This window comes from Malaclemys terrapin, chromosome 10 (assembly GCF_027887155.1).
Source record: "Malaclemys terrapin pileata isolate rMalTer1 chromosome 10, rMalTer1.hap1, whole genome shotgun sequence".
NCBI classification, from domain to species: Eukaryota; Metazoa; Chordata; order Testudines; family Emydidae; genus Malaclemys; species Malaclemys terrapin.
In genome coordinates, this window is record NC_071514.1 from 42,617,150 (window position 1) to 42,644,358 (window position 27,209).

Below are 27,209 nucleotides of genomic sequence, written 5' to 3' on the forward strand. Positions count from 1 at the left end.
TGCCACTGGCCACAGCTGAATGCAGAAAGAGGGCCCTCTTCTTTATTTGTATGTGAATGAGAAGCTCATGAGATGCCAAATGAATAGTTCTGGAGATGGAACTGCTATCTATCCAGCCATCGGGTACAGCAAGAAAAGCCTTCATGCATTACCTGTTCAGTGGGCTTCAACCCTGACCTGGAGAGACCATCTACTGCTAGGAGAGAGAGGGGGTGTTCATTCACCTCAGTCCTCAGTCTTAAGCCTTTCTACTGACAGTCAATAGCAGAGCCAACTAGTGATAACTGTATAGTTGTTTTAGTGACATGGATACTGGACTGAGCTTACTAACTCATTTCACAAAAGGGATCGAACAGCCATACAACTTCAGGTCACTACCTACCGCAGCTGAGTTTGGACCAGTAACTTAAAGATGAGATGCTTTATTTTGCATTACCAAAATCACAGAATCCTGCCAGTGGGGACCAAAGGTCCCAGCGGGCACTACTTCATCTGGATTCATGCAGCTAGGCCCATTGCAGCCCCATTGCTTGGGATGGGAGGGTGAGTCCGCATGCTGACACTTCCAGCATTCAGTAAAACTTGCATCATTTTTCTCTGTCCCCATAGGGGAACTGCTGATGACTATCAGAAGCTGGGAATCATGGTCTTCTGGTGACTTTATCCAGTGCTGGTAATTGTTACACGATCACTTGTGACTAGTTCAACCACCATGCTGAAGGCAGACATGCTACTAAACCTGGAAGAATGGTTTCCCTCTCTTTCTCCCCCAGGATCATGAGTCCCAGCTCTCAGATCCACGGGCATACCAATTCCGACAGGGAGCTCAAACTTTGCCCAGTCAAGGGATGCAATGGAAATTTGTCACTGAGTCTAAGGGCTGCCCCTCCTGTGCACAACTGGAGCACACTGCAGCCACCCATGTCTTCAGTACACACTGGGGATTCGTGGAAACTCAGGTCTCAATAGCTGAGATCTGTCTCAGGGGCTGTATGCTGGGACCTTGCATAATGTCTTTAGAATGCATCTGGGCCACATTAGATTGAAGTCTGTTCTGGAGAAGCAAGCAGGACACACACACCCTGTTCCCACTCCTCTGTCAAGCCTTAACTGTCTTACCGGGGTGCTACTACTCTTGGTTGTCCTCCTGATCCCTGCCAATACTTGAAAGTGAATCTGGAGAGGTTGAGACCAACTTTTCCAAGTCAAACAAACCACATCAATCACTGTCATTCTTTGCTTTTTAATAGTTTTGTTCTTTAATAAGCTAGGGGTTATTTGTTCATAAAGTTGGTTTTGTACAGCCATACAGTATATATTTAAGAAATATTACACAAATTGCACTTTATACATATGACGGCCTTGTTCCAGAAGGGAAAAAAAACAACATTAATTAAAAAAAATTAAAGAAAACCTACTGACATGAAATGACAAAGTGCCAGTTGACTGCACAGTGGCATGCAATCTGGCTCTGTGGGTAAGAGAAATCCTTCTCCTTTATATAGTCTTTTTTCCTAAACAGGTAAAATGTATAGAGCGTATGACACAGGATAATATATCCTTTTACAATACAGACTTTGCTTTTTAAATTTACACTCAGCATACTTATAAATTACTTAAAAAATTTCCATTACAAATAATAATAATTAATAATAATATGCAGCCCCTATCCTTTCCAGTGGTAAGTACATTCACTTGGTACAAGGAGTGTATCATATTGGAGAACCTACCGCTTACCTACTGCATGACAGGCCTGGAAGACAGGCATCAGGCTTAAACGTGGACGGGGAACGAAACAAAGAATTGGTCTATCCCGTGCCTGTGTTCAAAATAATAATTAAACAACGACAAAAACAGAACACACAGTCTGGACCCACTAGAACCTTTTCACTGTCTCCCCCTCCCCACTTCAAGACAAGATAAAAGGAAAGTGGTGGGTGGGAGGGTTCTGGCTGAAAAGAATGCTCTTGGATTGGAAGAAAGGAAAGCTAGGACACCCTGGAGTGTATCTGAAGCCTAGAGTTACTGTTGCAGAAGTGGATTCGTTGTGGAGGGTCAGAAACCCTGAGAACAGCAGAGGCGGGCGTGTCGAAAGCCATGTTTTCATTCAGGGCTTCCTGTGTGTATATCACCTTTTGAACCATACACATCTGATTTCTAATGGGAAGCTGTGTTCAGACTGTTTGGTGCTTAACATCTTAATTACAAGTGCTTATGTAATTCCTCTTCACCAACACCATGGGGGGGGGGGGGGCATAGGCGCGCAGGAGGGAAGGACAGACAGACCGTTCCTTAATCTAAACTAAGCAGGGCTTAATAAATCAATGTTGGATCCCCTGATCCTTTTCCAGTATTAACAGTCTTCAGCTAATGTTAAATCTCACCCCTTGAGTGGAGGCAGCTATCCATAGCTCCTTGTGTATCCTCCACTCGACCCAACTGAAAAGGCTGTAACAGCGGTATGACTTGCAGCCTCTGCTATCATATATGGGCAGATGCATGCTGCTTCTGCAGGTGTGGACACTGTGGGGGGATCCCAAACTTAATTCCTTGCATGGCAATATTAAGTACAACACTGCAGGGGACAGCAACCTGGACCCCCTTTTGTGAAAACTTCATGATGTCCCTCCCCATCCTGACCCGTTGCTTCTGCAGAAATTTGTAGTTCAATAATCAACATTATTGAGGAATCCGCAAGTCAATGGGAGCAAAAACCTTCAGAAGAAGGTAAGTAGGAATAATCCCTGCTGAAAACTGAGCCCTGTCCTATTTCTAACGATTCCATCTGCAGAGCCATCAGAATAGGGATTCTCTCTCTATCAGATGATGATCCCAAAAGTAACTCTGCAAAAGTGGCTCCTTCATAAAGTATGCTCTGAATCAGTCTTGCAGAACCCAGTACAGCTTAAGAAAAGCAAGCTGTGTCCTATTCTGCCTGAAGGCAGCAAAAGTGCCAGCAGCATTCTGATTCCACATGGGAGATGATACACAGTGTGAAGCACAAAGAACACAGCCTGATTTTGAAATAACAGGTTGAATCCACTGTGCTGGCAGTTCGACAGCTTTGTGCTTGGACTTTTAAACACAGCAAATTCCCATATGAAAATCACTGAAAGAACAATATGAATCCACTAAGAGGAGATTTTTACAGAGTGACTTTTCTGATCTTGAAATGCAGTTATGGGTTTTTTTAAACAAAGGCTATGTAAAAACGGCACATCCTTCCTCAACAAATCTGCTCTCTGCGAGTATTCAGTCTCCTCTGACTCTACTGACTAAATATAAGTTTTGACTCCTTTAGACTACAAGCTGTGCAGAGCCAACCCACTCTAAGGTTGTATGCACTGAAATCTCTTCTGGCTTGTGCACCATCAGAATGGTTAACTAAGTTCTAGTTGCAAAATCTGTAGTTAGCTGGTCTGTATTCATGTTTAAAACTTTATTTTTAAAGTTAAAAATTTATTAGTCTGCATGGCATCAGTTCATTTAATTCCAGTTGAAACAACAGCCTATTCTATCCACTTCATATACATTTTTTGGGTAATCTTATGATTGGCTTCTGAAGGGTTTGGGTGCCCTGGAGCGTTTCCTTAGTTACTTTCCACCTTCATAACCACCACCCACCTTGCCAGGGATTTCTTGGTTCATCTGTAAAACGGCTAGAGACCTATTAAATTAGCAACTTTAGAACTAAAGAGTTTGGCATAATTAAATCCACGGAGGTCAAAGCAGGAACTGTAAATCCCTGTCCCTGCTCCATGTCATCGCCACTCTGGTAAAAGTGGCCTAAATTACATTTTTTTCACTGCCAAAAAAAAATAATAATAATAATAAATAAATAAAAAAATCCCTTTAAAGAAATGCAGGTTCAACCAGCCGAGGAACATGCCAAAGTATTGCTCCCCCACCAGTGAAGTCCGAGAGGAAGGAATCATTAAACCTACTATTATTATAGGCCACTCCAGCAAATTGACTCATCCCCAGGGTGCTCACCCATGTACAAAACCAGGTGTCCCATTGTCCACAACAGCTGCAAGTTCAGGAAGGGCCTTTCTGAACTGAGATATACTGTTGTGAAGCCAGGATGCGGACTTGGTTCTGTACTGGAATGCTACTGAAGGGAGGCAAGGGAAGGGGTTACTGGGAGTTGCATGATACTTCTAGTTCCATATTATGGAGGTAAAATAACAACCATTACCCAGCAATATTATGAAATGCAAATGTCTTTTCCCGTTACTTTTGGTTGCTAGAGAGAGAGGGGTCAGGTACACAAACCAGTGCTGCTATTCTGACACTGCTGTTCTAGATTTCTGATTAGGAGGATCAAGGTTAGAACCACATTTGGCTTCAGAACATTACCCAGTACAGAACTAGCAGGTTAACTTGCAGGTCCAATCCAGCATTTATTCAGCTAATTGTTCTAACTCGGGTCCTGAAGCCCCTTCTAATCAACTCCTCCTCTCAGCATCAGCAAATTCCTGGCTGCTTAGGGAAATGGACTGGCATCTGTAATTTCTCTGAATGATGCTCTGGGATTGCTGGTCTTCATCCATGTGACCGTGGATGCAGACTAACACGTAGGGACATCCCCATAAAGTTCCAAGTCACTAAGTGACCTCCTGGACTACTGCCTCTAAGCTTACTAATTAGATTCCTACAAATCTGTTTTTTTAAAAGTGTTACAGCAACATCTGTGCTGGTGGCAAGTCACAGGATGACATCATGAATGACAAATCTAGCCTTGATCTGACAGAATGACACTGCTCGTCTTACTCTAAAGAGATCTAGTGAGAACTTTTTAAACAAACATTTGTCACATACTTGCCTTGACGAAGGTGTCACATTTACAGCGAGAGGTGCACATGCATCAGCTTCTCACATGTTCTAAGCAGTTTAGGCAGGTTGCTAATCTCACAAATGTTCAGTGAGCTGAGACATGGTGAATGGTGATGCACTATGGTGAAAAATGGTGCCATTTCTTTCCCTGCAATAATCTTAGGGGCTAATTCTACCTTCCCTCACTTCTCCCTTTCTTTTCCTGGCAAAAACATTCCATGTAGGGGGAAAATAAAAACCTTTAAAATATATATACAGTGAACTTCAGTAACCAGGATATTAACAAAAAGTAGTCCTTGATTTTTTTCTTTTTGCTTTTAATACTGATGATCTGAGAAAAGGGGAGAAAGTTGGTTAGGTCACATTTTAAAAACAGATTACTCTGGGAAAATTTCCTTAACACTTTTCCATGCATTTCCTTTTGATTTAACAATGCAATTAAAATAGTGCTGTTTTGTCTGCATGAAGTTGCTGCTTGGCTGAGAAGTTCCTGTCCTTCACTGGAACTGTTAACCATTGTTCACTTGGGTCAGTGTATACAAGTAGGCAGCACTGCAGGGTTGTGATGTGGCTGTAAATATTTTAGGTTTATATTTCTAAAGGTTCCTTTGTTTTTTAGAAATGCTTCTTTGTGCCTCGATCACAGGATTAGTTATGGCTATTGAAAATTCGGCACAAGTATTTGGCTTGAACTAACCAGGAGTCAAACTGGCATTAGTTTTCCTGACATCAACAACAACAAAAATAAAAATCACTCTCTTTTCATTGCAGGTCTGTGTGGTGGGAGTTTTGAGACATGCTCTGATTGTTTGAATGGAAATGATAGCTTTTTATTATCACCTGACAACAACATGGAGTGCATTATAAATAGCTCTGAACAAAGGGCTTGGTCTACTCTTTGCTGTGGTTCCTTGTAAGGAGGAGTTTATGCTTCATCCCAGCACAAACACACAGTCTGCAGCTTTCACATCAAGGTCAAGACACGCGTGGACCAGCTCCCCAAACTCCAAGATCCTGTTGGCGTTACCTGGTGGCTTGATTTTCCCTCTCCCCATTTCCTCTGCTCAGAAAGAGAAAGCCAGGGGCTGATGGGAAGTAAAAGAGAGCTCACCAGCAATTCTTCCCCCAATTTATTTTCTTTTGTTCTGAGTCCCCAGTCAGAAAAACCTGGCAGGTTTTGAGTTCCAAAATATTAAAAAGAGCTAAGGCCACTGCTGAAACTGTCCCCAACAGGCTTTTGTTAAGAGTTAGTCTCCTGCTCCCTGTAGCACTGGCAATGCAAGGTTGGAAGCCCAAGCAATTAGTGAATAAATGCTTTGCATGGGCAGCTGGCAGCAACTCTACAATGGTGGCGGTGATGATGGGGGGGAAGATACCAAAGGTGAGATGCTATCACTTGTCTGCAACAATGATGAGATTTGGGGCAACTGGTTCACACCATAAACTCATTGTTCCCAAAAAGCACCAGCTGCTGGGTGCTGCTGCAGTCTGCTTCAGTGTTTCTTTTCCGGCCTGCCCCAGCTGCCCCCTCTGGGAGCTCTTTGGTTTTCTGGGGTGAGTTTTTCACATTCTTCAGCTTCTGTTTGCCTTTCTCAGGGCTGAACGTCCCTCTGCTGGTGAACTGGGGCCTGTCATCCAGACCCCTAAGCTGCCCTGGTAACCCTTCAAGTCCCAACCTCTGCTCAGTGATATTGCCAGGAGCAACTGCTCGATAGAAGGGTGACTTGGAGTACATTTGGAATCGTTTCCTAGTCACATGAGGTAAGCAGGACGAGGAGGATGAAGACGGAGAAGAAACCGAAGAATCCACTGAGTCCAGAGAGTCTTGCTGCTTCCTCAGGTGCCTTCGCGACCTGCTCGTGGATTCAATCTTGACAGGCCTCAGCGAACTAAGTGCTAAACTTCTCTCTGATAGAAAGAGAGGGGAGGGGAATGAGAACAGATACACACAAGGCTGCATATACAGCTATGCATTTCCATGTAACTCTTACTATCTGAGAGTGAATTTGCTGGGCATGTCAGGGGGAACATATGTAATTAAACTGGAAAAGAGAAGTGACCAACCCATGGTGCCTACAGGTTAACATGTGAAATGGTTACCCACAGTGTCTGGGACAACCAGGGGTCTGACATGATTTCAGGCACAAAATGATTACATGATTTGCTGAAGTCCATTCACAAGTCAGTAGCAAAGCTAGGTCTCTCAGGCCTGTGTTTTAATCAACAGACTATGCTCCCTCTGGGGTGAAGATGGAGGGTATCCCAGGCAGGGAATGCCACCTCCCAAGCAAATGCTTTAGCCCACTCTAGGATTAGGCTGCTCACAATTCTATGATTTGGGACTGGAGGAGTCTCAGCTGGGTTGTGGGACAGAGTTTGCACACGCATGAGTAGGACACACAGTGCCGCTGCAGCACAGACTGGGAAGAAAGGGGGGGAAGTCTAAACCAGTCTAAAGCTTGAAGTGCCGATGCTGTTGCATGTATCAGTAGGCCCAGTTTTGCTGCACTGAATCAGTCTAGTAAGAAAACCTGTCAGAAGAGGACTGTGATTACCCGATCGATCAGAGATAGCCCCTTCAGAGTCAAAGTTCAAATTTTCAGAGCTATCCGCAGTGCCAATGGAAGCTTCAGACTCAAGGGTTTCGTCATCAGAGGCTCGGGGCTCCAGTGCAAGCATCTCAAAAGTCAGCTCCTCCCTGCAGAAAAGAACCCTAGATGGTGAACCAGGACAAAGGTGGAGAGGAAGTAAACCAGTGCTGTGTAAGCAGGGAGACCCAGAAGGGCACTGGCTGGAGAGCTCGAGGGAGGCTGTGAAAACACAGTGTCAGGAACAGAACAACAACAAACAAAGTTCAGAACCAAACACAGATATTGGGGTATCACAGTGGGAGGAAAGTGCAAGTGTCAGAGCTGGAGTCTACACTGGAATTAGTCCACCAGTGGTCATGGAGGCTTCCACTAGAGGAACCATCAGCAAGAACATCCCAGCTAATCCAAGTGCTGTGGCTGGACGTCTGTCAAGGGGCAGCTTCTCAGCCATCCCGTCCCCAGACCAGCACTTTAATGGTCATCACCAGCACCTTGAACTGCACCATTGTTGAGGCGAACAAAATGGCATCACAGCAGTCTGGCTTGGGGGTGACAAAGGCAAGGATGAGCCCTGCAAGGTCCACATTAGAGAAGATCAATCTCAGACTCCTGGCCAGAATCTAACAAGGCCCCAAGGCTGGAGAGCCAAGTTAGCAAGGGGGAAGGGCTGTACACCCTCAACAGCTGATGCAGACAAAGTCTATGATCATTACTCTGAGTGCTGCTGCCTGCCAGCTAGCATCTCTCCCACTGCATCTGGGCTGTCTTTCACCCAGATCCAGATCAGTCAGACAGCCGCGGTAACAAGGTTGTAGAATCTCCATTAGAGGAGAAGGAATCAGACTGAGGTCGCCGCAGCTCAGAATGTTTCACCATCTCCCCTAGTGGCTCCCCACACACACTGGGCAGGAAGGGTGACCGGATGGAGTCCTGACGGAAGTGTATGTCAGGGCTCTTCAGGAAGAAGAGCATTTACTTAGCATTAGCCTCTGGCTTCTCCTGCATAGAAAGGAATGAAACCAAGGGCTACACTGCCAATTCCAGTCAGTTCAACAATACTTCACATTCAACGAAAGGAACCACCGCTGATCTTCTAATGATCAGCATGGACACATCACCTTTCCCCATTGCTAACTGACATCCATGTAGTCTCTATTCCATACCAGTTCTAAAACTCTTTTTCTGGCAATGTGCCTCAATCTTGACCTGCAATTCCGCGCAAATGCACCCCTATCCTTCAGCACAAATGCACCTCAATCCCGACCTGCAACACGACTTGCCTTCAGTTTTGGGTACCCTTCATAGTATTGCTGATGCACCTCACCCTGATGTGCAGACATTGCTAATCGTACAAAATGTTGTGAAGTGGAGAACATTTTTCAACAGGTATCAGAGTGGGACCAAATTTGTGTTCACCTGTGGCTCTAAGAGGATCTGAATTTAAGATTCCAGATTCCCAACATTAATTGTCCACCTCTGGAGCACTGAGCCCTTCCACCCCTCCATTCCCTGTGACTCACTTTTCCTTCTGCAAGCTCTCGATCTGCTCAGTCAGCACCCTCTCCTCTTGCTGCATAGCTGCCTGCTGCTGATCTGTGACATCCATCTCCATTGCCTCCTCACTACTCATGGTCTCTTCAGAAACATCAGACACGGAGGGTAATCGCACTGAAACAGGAGATGTTGGACTGGGGAAAGTTCCACGCCTTAGACGTCCTTTGCCCTGCAGGTAAAAACCCAAATCAACAAACTTCATGCCACTATCACCAAACCTTGCAGGCATGTCATGGTACATTTTAGACTGACAGTGTTCTTCCCCCCTTTATCTCCAGTACCAAGAATGGAGGAAACAACTTCAGCAACAAGTGCTTAGCACATGTACACAGTCCACAACACCAGTTACAATGCATGACAATCAAGGACATCTCAAAGCTCACAGCAGGCTGGCTGGGGGGACATAAATGTTTTGTGTGTTCAGAAAAGGACAGATGAAACTTTTTAGTGACATGCACATCGGACTTCCAAAGTCAAAGAGAACAGAATGTATTTTTACAAGCCCAGGCTGTAAGACGGGAAGCCTTCAGTCTGCCAAATCACAATGCTGGCTCGGGGTGAGAACATCCTGAACATTGTACACAAAACGTTGGCATGCACAGTCCTAAACCATCCCATTCTTTGCGAAAAACAATCCCACTATGCACACAAAACGATATGGATAACACTATCCACTGCGAACATTCAGCTTAGCGCGCTGGGGAGTTGCTCTCCGTACACAACAAACACTAGGGATCTCAAATGATGCTAAGTGCAAAAGCCAGCTACAAAACCATGGCTGTACTTTTAGTCCTCGCACTGTCTGTGGAAATGAGAGGTCCAATATTAAAATAAGCAGAGAGGCCAGTTAAAGCACACACTAGCTCCTTACATCAGGAAAAGGGAATGAGGAGGCAGAGGTGCCACTGTGTGAAATAAGGTAAGGGGAAAGATGGCAGAGCACTTCCACGTGGCTGGACTTTACAAAAATGAGACAAGCCATTTACAATGCACACTTCACTTCTCTACAGAGGAAAAAGGACAGTAAGCTATCTAAACTAATACCTGCCACTGGGGGCTATAACAATGGTACCCTCAACTCATCTAACAACATTGTCAATCTTTCCAACCACACACTTAGCCCAGCAGAAGAATCTGTCCTATCTCGGGGACTCTCTTTCTGTCCCACCATCCCCACGAACATGATACAGTTCTGCGGTGATCTGGAAGCCTACTTTCGTCGTCTCCGACTCAAGGAATATTTTCAACGCACCACTGAACAGTGCACTGACCCACAGGAACCCTCCTACCAACACTACAAGAAGAAGAACTCTGCGTGGACTCCTCCTGACGGTCGAAATGACAGACTGGACCTCTACATAGAGTGTTTCCGCAGACGTGCACAGGCTGAAATTGTGGACAAACAACATCACTTGTCCCATAACCTCAGCCGTACAGAACGCAATGCCATCCACAGCCTCAGAAACAACTCTGACATTATCATCAAAGGGGCTGACAAAGGAGGTGCTGTAGTCATAATGAACAGGTCAGATTATGAACAGGAGGCTGCCAGGCAACTCTCCAAGACCACATTCTACAGGCCACTATCCTCTGATCCCACTGAGGAATACCAAAAGAAACTACACCATCTGCTCAAGAAACTCCCAGCTACAGTACGGGAACAAATCTACATGGACACACCCGCAGAACCCCGACCAGGGGTATTCTATCTGCTACCCAAGATCCATAAACCCGGAAACCCTGGACGCCCCATCATCTCAGGCATTGGCACTCTGACAGCAGGATTATCTGGCTATTTGGACTCTCTCCTCAGACCCTATGCTACCAGCACTCCCAGCTATCTTCGAGACACCACCGACTTCCTAAGGAAACTACAATGCATTGATGTTCTTCCTGAAAACACCATCCTGGCCACCATGGATGTAGAAGCACTTTATACCAATATTCCACATGAGGATGGACTACAAGCTGTCAGGAACAGTATCCCTGATGAGGCCACAGCAAGCCTGGTGGCTGAGCTTTGTGACTTTGTCCTCACCCACAACCACTTCAGATTTGGGGACAACTTATACCTTCAAGTCAGTGGCACTGCTATGGGTACTCGCATGGCCCCACAGTATGCCAACATTTTTATGGCTGACTTAGAACAACGCTTCCTCAGCTCTCGTCCCCTAATGCCCATCCTCTACTTGCGCTATATTGATGACATCTTCATCATATGGACCCACGGAAAGGAGGCCCTTGAAGAATTCCACCTGGACTTCAACAATTTCCACCCCACCATCAACTTCAGCCTGGACCAGTCCACACAAGAGATCCACTTCCTGGACACTACAGTACAAATAATTGATGGTCACATAAACACCACCCTATACCGGAAACCTACTGACCGCTATACGTACCTACATGCCTCCAGCTTCCATCCAAGACACATCACACGATCCATTGTCTACAGCCAAGCCCTAAGATACAACCGAATTTGCTCCAACCCCTCAGACAGAGACAAACACCTACAAGATCTTTATCATGCATTCGTAAAACTACAATACCCACCTGGGGAAGTGAGGAAACAGATTGACAGAGCAAGACGGGTACCCAGAAATCACTTACTGCAGGACAGGCCCAACAAGGACAATAACAGAACACCACTGGCCATCACATACAGCCCCCAGCTAAAACCTCTCCAGCGCATTATCCACGATCTACAACCTATCCTGGAAAATGATCCCTCACTCTCACAGACCTTGGGAGGCAGGCCGGTCCTCGCTTACAGACAACCCCCCAACCTGAAGCAAATACTCACCAGCAACTACACACCACACCACAGAAACACCAACCCAGGAACCTATCCCTGTAGCAAACCTCGTTGCCTACTCTGTCCCCATATCTACTCTGGCAACAGCATCAGAGGACCCAACCACATCAGCCACACCATCAGGGGCTCATTCACCTGCACATCCTCTAATGTCATATATGCCATCATGTGCCAGCAATGTCCCTCTGCCATGTACATTGGCCAAACGGGACAGTCCCTCCGCAAAAGAATAAATGGACACAAATCGGACATCAGGAATGGTAACATACATAAGCCAGTAAGTGAACACTTCAATCTCCCTGGTCATTCTATTACAGATTTAAAAGTCACTATCATTGAACAAAAAAACTTCAGAAACAGACTTCAAAGAGAAACAGCAGAACTAAAATTCATTTGCAAATTCAACACCATTAATCTGGGCTTGAATAGGGACTGGGAGTGGCTGGCTCACTACAGAAGCAGCTTTTCCTCTCCTGGAATTGACACCTCCTCATCTATTATTGGGAGTGGACTACATCCACCCTGATTGAATTGGCCTTGTCAACACTGGTTCTCCACTTGTGAAGTAACTCCCTGCTCTCCATGTGTCTGTATATAATGCCTGCATCTGTAACTTTCACTCTATGCATCCGAAGAAGTGAGGTTTTTACCCATGAAAGCTTATGCCCAAATAAATCTGTTAGTCTTTAAGGTGCCACCAGACTCCTTGTTGTTTTTGTAGATACGGACTAACACGGCTACCCCCTGATACTTGTTCAAGAGAAAATCTCTAAGCATCCTTCAGAGCTATGAATAACTACTAGACTGCTGATCAAGCAGTGTACAACTCCAGCCGACTGGGTAACTATTCTGATATGAAGTAAGCAGAGGCGCTATTATTTCAACTTATAATAGTTTGAAATCTGCCAGCTAGTTATGTAAGATGATTCTTCCTTGCTGTAATTTTTGGGAGGAATTTTCAAAAGTAGGTAAGAGACTTCAGAGCAGAAGTCAAATTCAAAGTCCTATGGATTTGCAATGAGACCTGTATTCCTAAATCAACTTAATCAACAAATCATTGGAAAGCCCAACCTAGTGAGTAAGCTCAGTATCTTCAGATCTTCACAGACTCACTCAGTGCACTGTAACTCACATTACAGCTGCTGGCTCATTATATTAACTACTACTTGATCAGCAGCCCAGTATACAAATACCCCCACTTTCAATATTAGAACATTAACTGCAATGTTCTGTTAATTCCTATGGGATCATAAATGTTACTATGGTATGTTTGGTGTCTTCCATTAGTGTGGGAATTACTGTGTCAATCTTCACACCCCATAAACTGAAGATGCTGCAGTTTTGCATGCATGACTCATGTGAGCCAGTGGTTTCTTTCCCTACCAGGACTGGAACCCCAATCCATTGAAAAGGAATGAGGAAAAAAGAGTAACAAAGATATTGTATGTAGAGCTGGGCTATATTTTTCCTTTCCTAGTACCAGATGCCTCGGTTTGCCTCATGGGGACAGAGAAATAACAGGTTTCTTTGGACATAAGACACAATGAAGAGACTAATCTCCTCTCAGTTCCATGTGAATATGGGAACTTTTACCATTATGAGAAACACTTTGCATTTTACTCTTCGGATTCATAGAGTTTTAGGGCAGAAGGGATCATTAAGTCTGACCTTCTGTATAAAACAAGACACTACATTTCACCCACTTATCTCTGTATTGAGTCCAGTAACATGTGTTTCGCTAGAGCATCTCTTCCAGAAAGACAACCTAGTCTTGGTTTGAAGACATCAAATGCTGGAGAATTTAACACATCCCTTGGTAGTTTGTTCTAATGGTTAATCACTCTTACTGTTAGCAAAAATATGCCTTATTTCTCATTTTAATTTGTTTGACTTCAGCTTCTGGTCATTGTTTCTTGTTCTGCCTTTCTCTGCTAGATTAAAGAGCCCTTCAATTCCGGGGATTGTCTCCCCATAAATATAATTATACAATCAAATCACCTATTGATCTTCTTGATAAACTAAACAGATTTTGCTCTAAGTCTCTTTGTAATGGTTCCTCCCTTATGCTCTGAAAGCAAAAAACCACTGTTTTGAACGAGAATGTGGGGAGAGGTATTTTTTTTCCTAAGCACTGCACAGGCTTTGAGTTGTCCAAATCTCATTCATGTCAATACAAATTGTACTGCTAGAACTTCAGATACTGCTTTGTCCCACTTAATGATTCCTGAATCTACAGAATCTGGTGCTCCAATTACAAACCCAGGGCCTTTCCCTACACACTGCACTTTCTGCTGCTCATCATGTATTTTGGGGATAGAGTGAGCAGATCCAGATAGGATTTTGCAGACTCTTTTTTATTCCCCCCCTTCACTTTTGAGTTGGATGTCAGATTGGGGCATTTTGTTGTATTTGTCATTTCTAAGACATGGGAAGTGACTATTCCAATCTACTCATCACTGGTGAGGCCTCATCTGGAGTACTGTGTCCAGTTCTGGGGACCACACTTTAGGAAACATATGGGCAAATTGGAGAGATTCCAGAGAGCTAGAAAAACGATGAGAGGTTTAGAAAACATGACCTGTGATGAAAGGTTGGGCATGTTTAGTCTACAGAGAAGAAGGCTGAGAGGGGAGATAACAGTCTTGGTTGTTATAATGAGATGGTGATCAATTGTTCTCCATGTTCACTGGGTCTTGGACAAGAAGTTATTGGCTTAGTCAGCAGCAAGGGAGATTGAGGTAAGATATTAGAAAAACTTTACAACTTTAAGGATGGCTGAGCACTGGCACAGGTTAGCTAGGGAGGTTGTGGAATCCCTGAAATTGGGGGTTCTTAAGAACAGTTTGGACAAACATCGGTCAGGGATAGTCTAGGTTTACTTGGTCCTGTCTCAGTGTGGGGAGATGACCTCTTAAAGTTCCATCTAGCCCTACATTTCCATGATTCTATGATATTCTCTAGCAGCAGAGCAACCTGCTCTATGGTTGGGGCCAATGCTGTTCCAAGGTTAGCCTCCAGGAGAGGCTCAACTACCATCAGGGCATCATATCACTTCAATTCTGAAGACAAAGAATCACCACCTGTCCCCATTTGCAAAGGTAGAAACAGTCCCAGTAGTCACCCTTGACCCATATTCCATCCATGCCACAAGGCATTTTTTTTTTTTAAAACAGTGAGGGTGATTAACCATTGGAACAAACTACCGAGGGATGTGGTAAATTCTCCAGCATTTGATGTCTTCAAAACAAGAGTGGGATGCCTTTCTGGAAGAGATTCTCTAGGGTAAAAGTTACTTTAACTATATCATGTACATTAATGCTACTGATGGAAAAAGTCAAAAGCTAAAAGCTTTGTAGTCAACATAAGTGTGCCTTGGGTTAATGCCTCTGTTATTCACCTGAATCAATCTAGCACTTTGCTGGACCCATCTGAGAAAGGCAAAGGACACAGCTGCTCTTTAATGTGTGTGTGTTTTAAAGATGGATAGCACTACAGGCTCCTACAGACAGACCCTTAATGAGAATGCTGCAGCACAGACACGAACATGAATGAAGGAACTGCAGAATACATCGACCAACACAAGAAATTAATGGCAGCATAGCTCAGATTCTGATCTTCTAATCAGTCCCCAAATGCTTGGCACTGCTAAGTATGTAAAAGGGCAAGGAGATACTGTGGCTGTGAGTAAACAGGTGTATTGTCTTTCACGTTAAAGTACTGTTGCAAAGACTGCTCTCCTCATCCATCACAACGTGACCATCCTGCCAAGCAAGAGGCAGGAAGTAGCTGCTTCTGATGCGCTACAGACTGTAGCAGGAGTGAGGAAAAAATAAAAGATCCATCAATTGGATCCATAAATTAAAAGCTGAAGGTTGGAAGTGCCAAGGTCTGAACATCACGGTGCATTTGGCTTCAGGTGTAGGGAGGGGCGAGAGGAAAAGTGGGGCCTCTTTTCCTGCTCAGTTCTCCTAGATTGCTCCTAGCGCTGCACTACCCTGCTTTAGCCATGCTGCATTAGCTGGGACAGGCATCTGGGGGGCATCCATCCACTGTGGTACGAAATGATGGCAGAACTGAAGCAGCTGGAACAACGCGGAGGGGTACTGTGTATAAACAGACACACATGAGTAAAGAAAGAGGTGTGAGGGAGGAAAGAGAAGGAAAAAGAAGGGCTTGGATGAAAACAGAGGGGAGGGAAGAAAAGAACAGAACTAGAGGTAAAGAGAAAATGAATGGAACGAGGAACACAATAGAAAGGACAAGAATGACAAAGCTGACAAAGCAGGGTTAATTAGAGACTCAGGAGAGAACTCTGCAGCAAACAGAGGCCTCTGTTGGCTAAGTGATGAGGATTCCCCCAGCTATTTTCATTTGTTAGTGCTGATCCTCCACCCTCTCGGAGAAGGTTTGTGTGATTTGCCAGGTCAAATCACCCCTCCAAAGAGCAGCATGCAGGAGCAGTGGCGTGACTAGGAGAGTGCACACAGACAGAGTACAAGAGCAGCCTTTGGAGAAGCGGACCAGTGAATTGCAGTAACCAACTGCAGTTGCTGAGGGCTATTTCATCAACCACTGGGCATCAGTTCCTACTCGTGCTCTAGCGCATCCTCCAGGACAGGGGGACCTTAGGGTGCTCCCTACTGAGAGAGAAATGAAAAGTCAGTCACTGAGGTGGGTCCTGCACAGGAATGAATGGGCAGAGTCAAACAAGGGCCTGTGGCATGGTGCTTGAATGAGCGGAGGGTTACACACAATGATGGGATGCAGCTGTCATGGAGTGCGATGCAATTAATACATACCGGGATTGAATTGCGGGTTATGCTCATAAATCTAACTGCAATTAGTACAGGTTTCTGGATTAGAGAGGACATGAAAAGGAAAGCAGAAGGTTAGAGTGCACATGCCATTGCCCCCTTAAAAGAACTTCTAGAGTCTTTTAATGTCATGAGTGAGTCAGCTCCCTGCGGCATCAGCAACAACGCACAGCTGAGCCACAAGCTTTGCAAAATAACTGTTGAAGCGCCTGTTTGGAGCAGATTTAGCATTGGCTGCAATTCACAAAGCAGAATTCCTGATAGGACATGCCACAGGAGGATACTGAGTCTTTATAAATGGAGAGCCTGCTCTTCCTTTCAGCAGCACAGATCTGGGTTGACTGTCCTGTGATGAATCAGTCATTCTTTCTCATTCTATAAGCAGAACACAGCACACGAACAGCCTGTTGCTTGTTCGGCTTACACTAAAGGGGGACACAGGTCGATTCAATTCCCAGACTCTGCCTCTCATTCATCTACCCAGTTGGGTGTGTGAAAGCCAAATGAGCTGGTATTCCAAACTCCCAGAAAGGCAGTGGGGGAAAAAGAAAGTGACCCTTTATAGTCAGCTCAGTTCAGTCCTCGCTGCTGAAGGCAGTACTAATGAAGTGACTTGCATACAGGGAGTCAAAGCAAGGGCTTGGTTAAAGGCAGCTTCACTCCGGATTCCCCCTGACGTTATGCGGGGGGGAAACAAGTGAAGGGTTTTAACACAGTGGGCAGTACCATACAGCAGGCCACTGTGGGATTAGGGGACTTTAGTGTAGGAGTGAGGAAGTCATAAACAGAGCCAGCAAAGAGTTGATTAACACAGGATAAATTAGCCCAAATTTGCAAAATATATCCCAAAAATGTACAAATGAGCCTGTGAAATCCAGAGACCACGTTTCTGTGGCACTTTCCTTTAGAACTCTTGACAGGCACCATTCCCGTCTCCTTTGGTATAAATGTGTGGCTCGGGAAATGCAGGGAGCCAAGTGCAGGGCTGAGGTTCAGTCTCTCTGTTGGCCCTGGATATGAGGCTTTGGGAGCTGTAAGAGGCTAGGGAGATTGAAATAGGCAGGAGAAGATCAGGGGAGATTAGTCTGAGTGAAAAGGAGAGGAAAGAAAGGGGCTGGCTTATCAGTACCAAATTATTCTCTGACTTTCAATTTAGTACCATGCACATTCTTCTCAGTTACAACAGACACACTGAATAAACTATGCAAATACATAATAGCTGCACGGACATGAGATTCTCCTCTGAATTTTATGTAAAAAAGGAAGTTATGATCAATAACATGGCTGGAGAGACCAGTCCTCCTAAAACAAAGGAAAGGTCTGCTCCATTTTTTCCTGACACAGGAACAGAACATACTACCAGCTCAACCCCATCCCAAATCTTACCATTGATCTGCGGATCAAAGACAGCCTGCTTTTTGCTTTGTTCTCAGCAAACTCCAGGCTGTTGATGTCCTTGAGACGAGCCCTGTATTTATTCATCTGCTCTACGACAATCAACTCCACACAGCTGCAAAAAGGAAAAAAGAAAGTGGTAAAATGGGAGCATAAAACTCTGGCTGTGTTTGAGCTGGCCATGTCGCCTAAGTACTAGAGCCCTACAATGGCAGAGAGGGGAAGGGACGTGTGCTCCAATTCTCTTGCTTCGTGGGCTGGAAACGAATGGTGTGGTTGAAATGCCCCAAATGGTGGTAGGCAGGAGAGCTAAACTAGAGGAATAAAGGGAGGGCTCCCCAAGGGCTCCATCAGGGAAACAGGTCCTTCCCCTGGAAAGGAAAATACCCACCCAGGTTAGGAAAGCACAGCATGTTCAAATGAAAGGCTGAAAGAATGGCCATTTCTGCGCTATCAATATCTATTTGTAGACACACACACTTGTGCTTGTTTGCATCCAAGCAGGTCAGGCAGTCGCATGGCAATGACAATGATTAGGTGTCTCGGGCAGATATTTTGTTTAATACCAACAGTATTGTTTTCTGGAAGAAATCCTTTTAGAGCAGTAATGATACAAGGCGGTGTATATGAGTCAAGTTACAAAGAAACATCTTCTTACAAGGAACCTTTAGAAGAGTGATTCAAAGTAATTTTCACATCTGTAGGCAGAAGAATTGCTTCTAGGAGAGAGAATCATAGATTTGAAGGCCAGGCAGGACCATTATGTTCATGTAGTCTGGTCTCCTGCATAGAATATCATCAAATGATTCCTGCATCAACTATCCATCCTAGGTACTTATCTAACCCCCAGTGCCCTATTATTTGAGCTTCTCACAATCTAACATGTTTATTCTTAAAACTCCAGCTGAAGTCAAAAACATCCCCGAGGGGCTCCATTACAAACCCTTCCCACCCATTGGATGATGATTCCCTATTTACAATTACTTTGGAGATATCAGTTAGCCAATTTTCAATCCATTTAATATTTGCTGCACTGAATTTGTATGGTGTTAATTCTTTAATCAGGATGACCTGTGGTACTAAATTAAATGCCCGACTGGAATCTAAGTCTACGATATCAACGTGGTTACCTCTGCCAACCAAACCTGGCATCCAATCAATAACCGATATCAAGTATGTTTGATAAGACTTATTTTCCATAAAAAACTGTGTTGACTGGCACTAATTACACTGCCATCCTTCAATTCTTTACTGGTTACATTCCACATCAGCTTTCCCGTGATTTTGCCTGGGACTGATATTGAGCTAACTGGCCTATAGTTACCCAGATCATCCTGTTAATCCTTTTTAGATACTCGCACATTAGCTTTTTGTACAGTCCTCTGGAACTTTCCCATTACTCCAGGATTTGTTAAATATCAACATCAATGGCTGAGAGAGCTCACTGTCCCATTTTTTAAAAACTCCTGGGTGCAGGTTATCCAGTCCTGCAGTTTTTAAAAGGTTTAACTTTAGTAGCTGCTAGTTACTGATGGAATAGACAGTATTTCATTAAGGCGATTTATTTGCAAACCAGTGATGTGTTTGTAGCTGTCATTCTAGAGCACATTAAAGTGCATTACTCAGGGATCATTTGACTGTACTGACATTACCTCATTAAAGGATTTACTCTAGAAGTTGTAATACTGTATTCTTACGTGGTTGTTTTACTGATGTCCTGAACACTCTGCAGTGGGTCAGTTGTGTCAGGACAGCGCAGAATACAGGGAGCAAATACAATGGCCAGGGCATTAGCTGACATTCGATTGGTCTCTTCCTGCAGAGCAATCCTAAACGATAAACAAAAAAACAGCAAGGGTTAAAGGTTGCTCCAATTCACCTAACACTGGCAGGAAATACCCCTGTAGAGAAACGGAAAGAGAACAAAATACAAATTCAGAGTAGGGCAGGGAGAGGAGTGCTGTATATGCACATGAGATCTGGAGGTCATTGCTAGGGGAAGATTTTCCACAATATTATATAGCTTTGAAGTGAAGAGCTTTAATTTGTTGTATCTGGTAAGGAACTAGACCAACAGATAGCTCTACAAGGATGTAAATATTATACCAGACAAGGGCAAAAAGGTAAGACAATGGACACTGAGTGAACCATGCAACATGCCATGATGTTCTCTAGGAAATCTTTTGTTTTGACCTACTTAACCTATTTTCCAAAAAGGACTAAATACAGTGCAAGTTTATTACAGTTGCAAGCAACTCACTTAGCCATCATTAAGCTATGCCTTAGAAACAGAGCACAGATGTGTCTAAATGCATGTAGATGGCTGGAAACTTCACAGATTGTAACACAGTGACTATAGCCTGAACTAGATATTGTCTAAGCTCATGTAAAAGCATCACACATGATCCCTAGACCCTCAATGTTCAAACTAAAGGATGCAACATGTGGCAGTACTGTGATCCACTGCAATCTTACTGCACGTCTCAGCTGGTTAGGTCTATGGTATGGAACCATGTGTTTGTAACCAGCTGAGACCTACAGTGGTTGCCTTCTCAGCAAGTCTACAACATTTGTTGCTATTACGAAAGGGAACTTATATATAAAAAGAAGAACATTATTGCCATTAGCTATCAATGAGAGCATTGTCTGGAGAAAGAGCTCTTGGGTCCAGAGCGTTAAAGCCATTTCAGAATTTAAAGCATTCCCTTGTGAAGTTTCACTCCCCTTTTTTCCTACAAAAGTACTTGGATCACATAGGCCCATGTTCAAGTACTTTTACTCATGTAGAACAGTACCTTGTTCCAGTGGAACTATTCATGGAGTAAGGTGGTACTTATGGGGAGTAAGTGTATCAGAATCAGGCCCCTAGTGAGGAAGGAGAAGAGAAAGAGTGGCTGCAGTATGACGATCCCATACGGTGGTCTGCCATTACCTCACAAGGTGAAAGATGAGGCGTTCCAGGGTACTGAGGTGGGTGCGAGAGAGCTGATCAATGACAGAGTACACACCTCGGATGGTCTCCTTCCTCTCCTGCAGGCCTGGAGAGAGCACAAACAGTTACACATATTACGGCAACTTCCCCATAGTGTCTTCTGCCATATTTACTTGTGAAGGTAGTGTGAATGGCCCAGTACAGGGGAGCTGTGCAGGAGGCCAGTGCACAGAGACAGGGATGACAACTCCCTCCTCTCCCTGCCTATACAAGCAGGCCCCCTTTGCAGGTCCCTCAGATAGCAGTATCCTATGCAAAAAACATGAGCATAAGACACTGATTTCTTTTAAAGAGATTCCAAAAGAGTTGGGAGGTGAATAATAATGATATCTCCTGGGGCACGTCTATGCTGCACACTCTGCTCTGCTCACCATCAAAATCATATGCTACACACCACCCTAGCACGGGCAGAAATAGCAATGTAGATGGCGAGGCACTGCTTAGGTGAGTAAAGACGTGCATGAAGGCTGTGGGGATATACCCTACACCCACTGCTTAATTTTTAACGAAAGAGGTGCCGGGGCTCAAGCTTTTTTTTTTTTTTTTTTTTTTAAACTTTCACACGGCAAGCCCAGAGGTACCAGGGCTATGAACGGCAAAGGCTTTGACTACTATAACAGTGTAAGGGATTAGTTTGTGTCACAGTGCTGTCTGTGGCTACATGGCATAGTGAAAAGTAGGCTGTGTCCATGCTGCAGTGCGTACCTACATGTCAGTGAAAGGCTCTGGCAGGGGGAGGCTGCAAGGAAATGCTTCAGCAGCAGAGAGCTGCTGGAGCAGATGTGCCGCTCAGCCCTGGCAAGTCTTGGCACAAATTAAGCACCGCCTACACGGCTCTCTAAATGCCAAAGTCGTTCCTCCCGGCTACACTGCTATTTTTAGCAGTGTCATCACCCCCGATGGAGTCTTTCCCTGCACGGAAAGACCCTGGCAGTTGGAAAAGGCTCTAAGAGGGAGGCAGGTGGGAGAGGCTCCAGCACTGTGTTGCCAGTAACGTCATAAAAGATGACAGATCATCAAAATGACTTTTTGGACTCAAACACTCTGTACAATTGGTGCTTGTACAATCGTACAAGCACACAATCTACTTGCTTGCTGCTTGTCATGACAATGGTGATGATAAAACTAAAGTAAAAAAAGACTGCTTGTTCTGGGTTTGGTACCTGCAGCTAACTGTACCTTCCCCGTCTTGGGTTTTGTGTGTGATTGTATAGGATTTGTATGGACCTTCCTTACCCATAGCTCGCAGAAATTCCTCGTAGAGTTCGAAGGTCATGAGGGGATTGGGCAAATCTCTCAGCCACTGTTTGAACACACTGGCAATGACATGAATGTTGTAGTCATCTAGATTCACGTTGTCAATATCTGTTCACCGAGGCAAGTGAGTGGGGGGAGTGGAAAAGAAACCAAAGAAAAATCAAATGATCAGTTTTGATCCAGTAAACAAGACAGTGTTTTCATGTCAGTATTGGAACTGGCTATTACCTAACCACTGTTCTTGGACCAACTTCTGTGGGTGAGAGAGGTCCTGAGGAAGAGCTCTGTGTAGCTCAAAAGCTTGTCTCTTGCCAATAGATGTCAGTCCAATAAAAGCTATTACCTCACTCACCGTCTCTCTACTATCATGGGAGTGGTCAGATGTTTAGCTGCGTGTGTGTGTTCCCTCTGTGTGCCGCCCCAGCCCGGCAAAGACAACTGGCATGGCAGACTTCAAGCGAACCGCCCAATGACCACAAGATCCGTTAAGGTACAAAAGCACCCAGCCAGGGTTATTGTCGATGAAGCACAGTACTAGTATCCTGCACTAACACATGTATACCCATAACAATGGACCAGCTCAGTGAACGGCGGGACTTTCCGTTCCTCCCTAGGCTAGATAAAGACACTGCCCCTGAGATACATTTTTATACACAGATACAAACAAGTTACGTATTGCTCCTCTGATAGTTGACATCCTCTGATGTCACCACCCACCACCTTGTACATTTCTATCCATCACATTGTCATCCTGACCGTATCTTTAGGCGGGGTCAGTGTGTTCCTGTTATCTTTGGGGAATGTGTTTGTACCATTCTTGGTATGGGGTGTTCTGGTACCACCCTTCTGGAACGTGTTTGTGTGTGTGTTTTGTGCTTAGCACTCAGGAATGTGTGTTTATGCAATATCAGCCCTGTTCTTGCCAGATTCTGTGAGCAGGGCCTGCCTCTAGCTCACAGCCTGATTTTGTTTTATATCAGCAAAGTTTTGACCGCTACTTTAGCCCAGCCTTCAGGCCTCATATCAGGCCTCTGATACACAGGCTTATGTCTCAGGCTCTCTTCCTACTACAGTGGGCAGAGCTACAACAACACTGCATAGTACTAACTACTGTCATATGAAAAACAGGTATTAATACTGTAACAACCACAGATCACACCGTGCACAACAGCACAACCTTGGCACCTGGTTTTTAATATGACCATGTTAAAACCCTTGTAGTGAAAGGAGCCAGTTTTCCAGGGGTGAAAGTCTTTAGACAGAATTTGTAAAGCACTTTGGAAGTCTAGGTGATGTTGATAAATACGAAGCCTGGCTAACGTAGCTTTTTCTCCCAATTTCTTTTTATGATATTTTTTGCACACTTGTGCACAAGAGGAGGATAAAACAAGAAAGAATTAAACAGTTCCACAAGACGGGAGGGCTCTAACACAGTGCAGACTTTTGGTGAAGGCTAGTATTAGAGAAATGTCTGTACTTTCATGGTACCAAAAGCCAGAGTCTATGGTGGGGGAAGGGAAAAGGGTTCCTTTGCTTTGGCCCCCTTTAGATGACATGAATTCTCTTTTCACAGAGGTTCTTGGCTGTCCCTTTCACTCCCCCTCTGAGACATTCTCTTTTTCATCTTACCTGTGTCAAGACCCTGTCGGAGCTCCTTTATCTTATTGGTTGAGCCTGACTTCCTGTAAATGCCCTCGGTGTACAACCCATGCATTTCAATGTAGTTTATGAGCTTCTCCACCACCAGTGGCACCGCTCGCTCCTCATTGGTCAGTCGGGAGAGCTCAACTCCAAACTGTCGTGACGAAAGCTCGGGATCATACTGATGTGGAGAAAGAGATTGATTTCTTAATTCCTTTTCAAAGGTCTCAATGCAATGCTGCTCACAGCGCAGTAAACTTAGGGATGTCTTGGGACTGAACCTCTCAATGTATGCAATGCAATTTGACTGCCGTTCAAGATGCAGTTCACATTTTTAAACAAAGTTAACTGGATTATTTGCAAATTAATCTAGTAAATCTAACAGAGCACAAGGGATGAGAGGAAAGGCCTGTACACTGCCCTGTAAATCCAATCTTTCCCATGGGCTTTCTTGGTCACTGTAGCTATCCCTGTGTTCACTCTGCTGTGCCTGCAGCACTGCACACTGCTACAAAGACCAGCAAATGTTCATAGTTAAGGCTTGCAACGGGGCTGTGCTCAGAAAAATGGCTCTGTAAAATGGCCCATTGGTACTCTCCTTGGGTCTTCCGAGTCATTATTTGCTTCATGTACTGACATTTTTACTGTAGAACCAACACAGCTGTGCAACAGTGAGCTATATTCTAGTCTGCTTCATGCCTCACTGAGGAAATTGCCTGGTGATGATACATGAAGGAGAACACACTTGGGCTTGATTCTGAGATCCCTAGATGAACTTACAGTGCTGACAGTTAAAAAATGGTTTTGAGCAAGTGTGACCTAGAAGCCATTAAGAGAGAAAGAGAATCAGTAAAAGATGCTGACATTCTCTATTTTTACAGAGTCACTTTCCTGACTAGAACTGCACTTTAGAGACTCAACATTCAGCAAACAATTAGATCACATTCAACCTGAATGAGAGATTCTGGTTGGATAAAGTCAAAAGACTGAGAAAAACTTTTCACACAATAATGCACAGATCCACTTAGAAGGCTTTGAACATATGGACTGTATGTTCAAACACAGCATGGGTAGTGATCCAACCAGAACAATGAATGAGAAAGTAGGTGTGTGGCTTGGTTAGACCTCTGACCAGTGCCACTCTTCCATGTCTGCTTCTTCTCATTCACTGTTACCATGGCACAAATGAAAACAACAAGAGGGGAATGTCCAGGGGAGGTTTCCACACTGGATAGACCTCCATGCAAGAACACACCAGGAAGAAATGGTGACAGCAACTGGTTTTGATCTCGTGTAAAATTCACAAGCTATTGTACTATCATCTCTTAATCTTTTAGTGCCAGGATTGGGCTGTTCCTATAGCTAACATCAAGTGCTATAACAAAAACTCTAACTTTTGCTGTCACTGTGTTCAACTGCCAACATTGGCATAAAATGCATTAGTGCAAACTACAAGGTCCATCAAAGCAAATACACTGCTAAGATAAGCTTGATGCTCTATTAGTTCCATCATAAGCCTAAATGAAAAGTCACCAGGTTCTGCATAAAGTTAAAAAACAACTAGGAAATCTGCTGTTACCTTTTGGATAAAGGGCACCTTCTCAAAATATACCAAATGGCACCAACCTTCTCAGCTGATGCACTGTGAAAATTTAACCCTTAGCAGCCTGGATCCATCCATCCATAAACAAATTAACAAATGCAAATGATCTAACCATTTCTGATCAGTACCTTGGACTGGTATTTATTTTTCAGACTCCAAATTTTTCTGGGCATTAGCAAGCAAGATTTTTAAAGATGAACTTGGCGAATACATTAATGTCACTTCACTAGAGTTCAGGAAATGAATTCACACCAAGTAGTTATTTTATTTTAGCAGAGTTTTCTTGGACTGAATTCTTTCATTTCCTGCTCGCTGCATTTCTGGCTGAGTGCCACTGAATTGTGGCCAAAGCAGTAGGCCTGGTTTGGTGAACCAACAGCATTAGAAACAACAAAGAGTCTGGTGGCACCTTAAAGACTAACAGATTTATTTGGGCATAAGCTTTCGTGAGTAAAAACCTCACTTCTTCGGATGCATAGAGTGAAAGCTACAGATGCAGGCATTATATACAGACACATGGAGAGCAGGGAGTTACTTCACAAGTGGCGAACCAGTGTTGACAAGGCCAATTCAATCAGGGTGGATGTAGTCCACTCCCAATAATAGATGAGGAGGTGTCAATTCCAGGAGAGGAAAAGCTGCTTCTGTAGTGAGCCAGCCACTCCCAATCCCTATTCAAGCCCAGATTAATGGTGTTGAATTTGCAAATGAATTTTAGTTCTGCTGTTTCTCTTTGAAGTCTGTTTCTGAAGTTTTTTTGTTCAATGACAGTGACTTTTAAATCTGTGATAGAATGACCAGGGAGATTGAAGTGTTCACTTACTGGCTTGTGTATGTTACCATTCCTGATGAGGCCACAGCAAGCCTGGTGGCTGAGCTCTGTGACTTTGTCCTCACCCACAACCACTTCAGATTTGGGGACAACTTATACCTTCAAGTCAGTGGCACTGCTATGGGTACCCGCATGGCCCCACAGTATGCCAACATTTTTATGGCTGACTTAGAACAACGCTTCCTCAGCTCTCGTCCCCTAGTGCCCCTCCTCTACTTGCGCTACATTGATGACATCTTCATCATATGGACCCACGGAAAGGAGGCCCTTGAAGAATTCCACCTGGACTTCAACAATTTCCACCCCACCATCAACCTCAGCCTGGACCAGTCCACACAAGAGATCCACTTCCTGGACACTACAGTACAAATAAGTGATGGTCACATAAACACCACCCTATACCGGAAACCTACTGACCGCTATACGTACCTACATGCCTCCAGCTTCCATCCAAGACACATCATACGATCCATTGTCTACAGCCAAGCCCTAAGATACAACCGAATTTGCTCCAACCCCTCAGACAGAGACAAACACCTACAAGATCTTTATCAAGCATTCGTAAAACTACAATACCCACCTGGGGAAGTGAGGAAACAGATTGACAGAGCAAGACGGGTACCCAGAAATCACCTACTACAGGACAGGCCCAACAAGGACAATAACAGAACACCACTGGCCATCACATACAGCCCCCAGCTAAAACCTCTCCAGCGCATTATCCACGACCTACAACCTATCCTGGAAAATGATCCCTCACTCTCACAGACCTTGGGAGGCAGGCCAGTCCTTGCTTACAGACAACCCCCCAACCTGAAGCAAATACTCACCAGCAACTACACACCACACCACAGAAACACCAACCCAGGAACCTATCCC

General features: G+C 44.4%; 1 protein-coding gene across 6 annotated transcripts in view; it reads right to left on the bottom strand.

The window, feature by feature from the left end:
• Positions 1-1,223: 1,223 nt before the first annotated feature.
• Positions 1,224-27,209, bottom strand: part of MYO9A (myosin IXA) — a 496,830-nt gene continuing 470,844 nt past the window's right edge. For all 6 annotated transcript variants that reach the window (XM_054041538.1, XM_054041539.1, XM_054041540.1 and 3 more), the window contains 8 exons: positions 23,884-24,076; positions 22,234-22,362; positions 20,938-21,043; positions 19,703-19,834; positions 17,997-18,120; positions 8,948-9,150; positions 7,392-7,534; positions 1,224-6,744 (listed from right to left, as the gene is read on the bottom strand). In XM_054041538.1, coding sequence (XP_053897513.1) covers positions 6,269-6,744; positions 7,392-7,534; positions 8,948-9,150; positions 17,997-18,120; positions 19,703-19,834; positions 20,938-21,043; positions 22,234-22,362; positions 23,884-24,076 — 1,506 coding nt within the window. In that variant the 3' untranslated portion in view covers positions 1,224-6,268. The remainder of the gene's footprint in view (positions 6,745-7,391; positions 7,535-8,947; positions 9,151-17,996; positions 18,121-19,702; positions 19,835-20,937; positions 21,044-22,233; positions 22,363-23,883; positions 24,077-27,209) is intronic.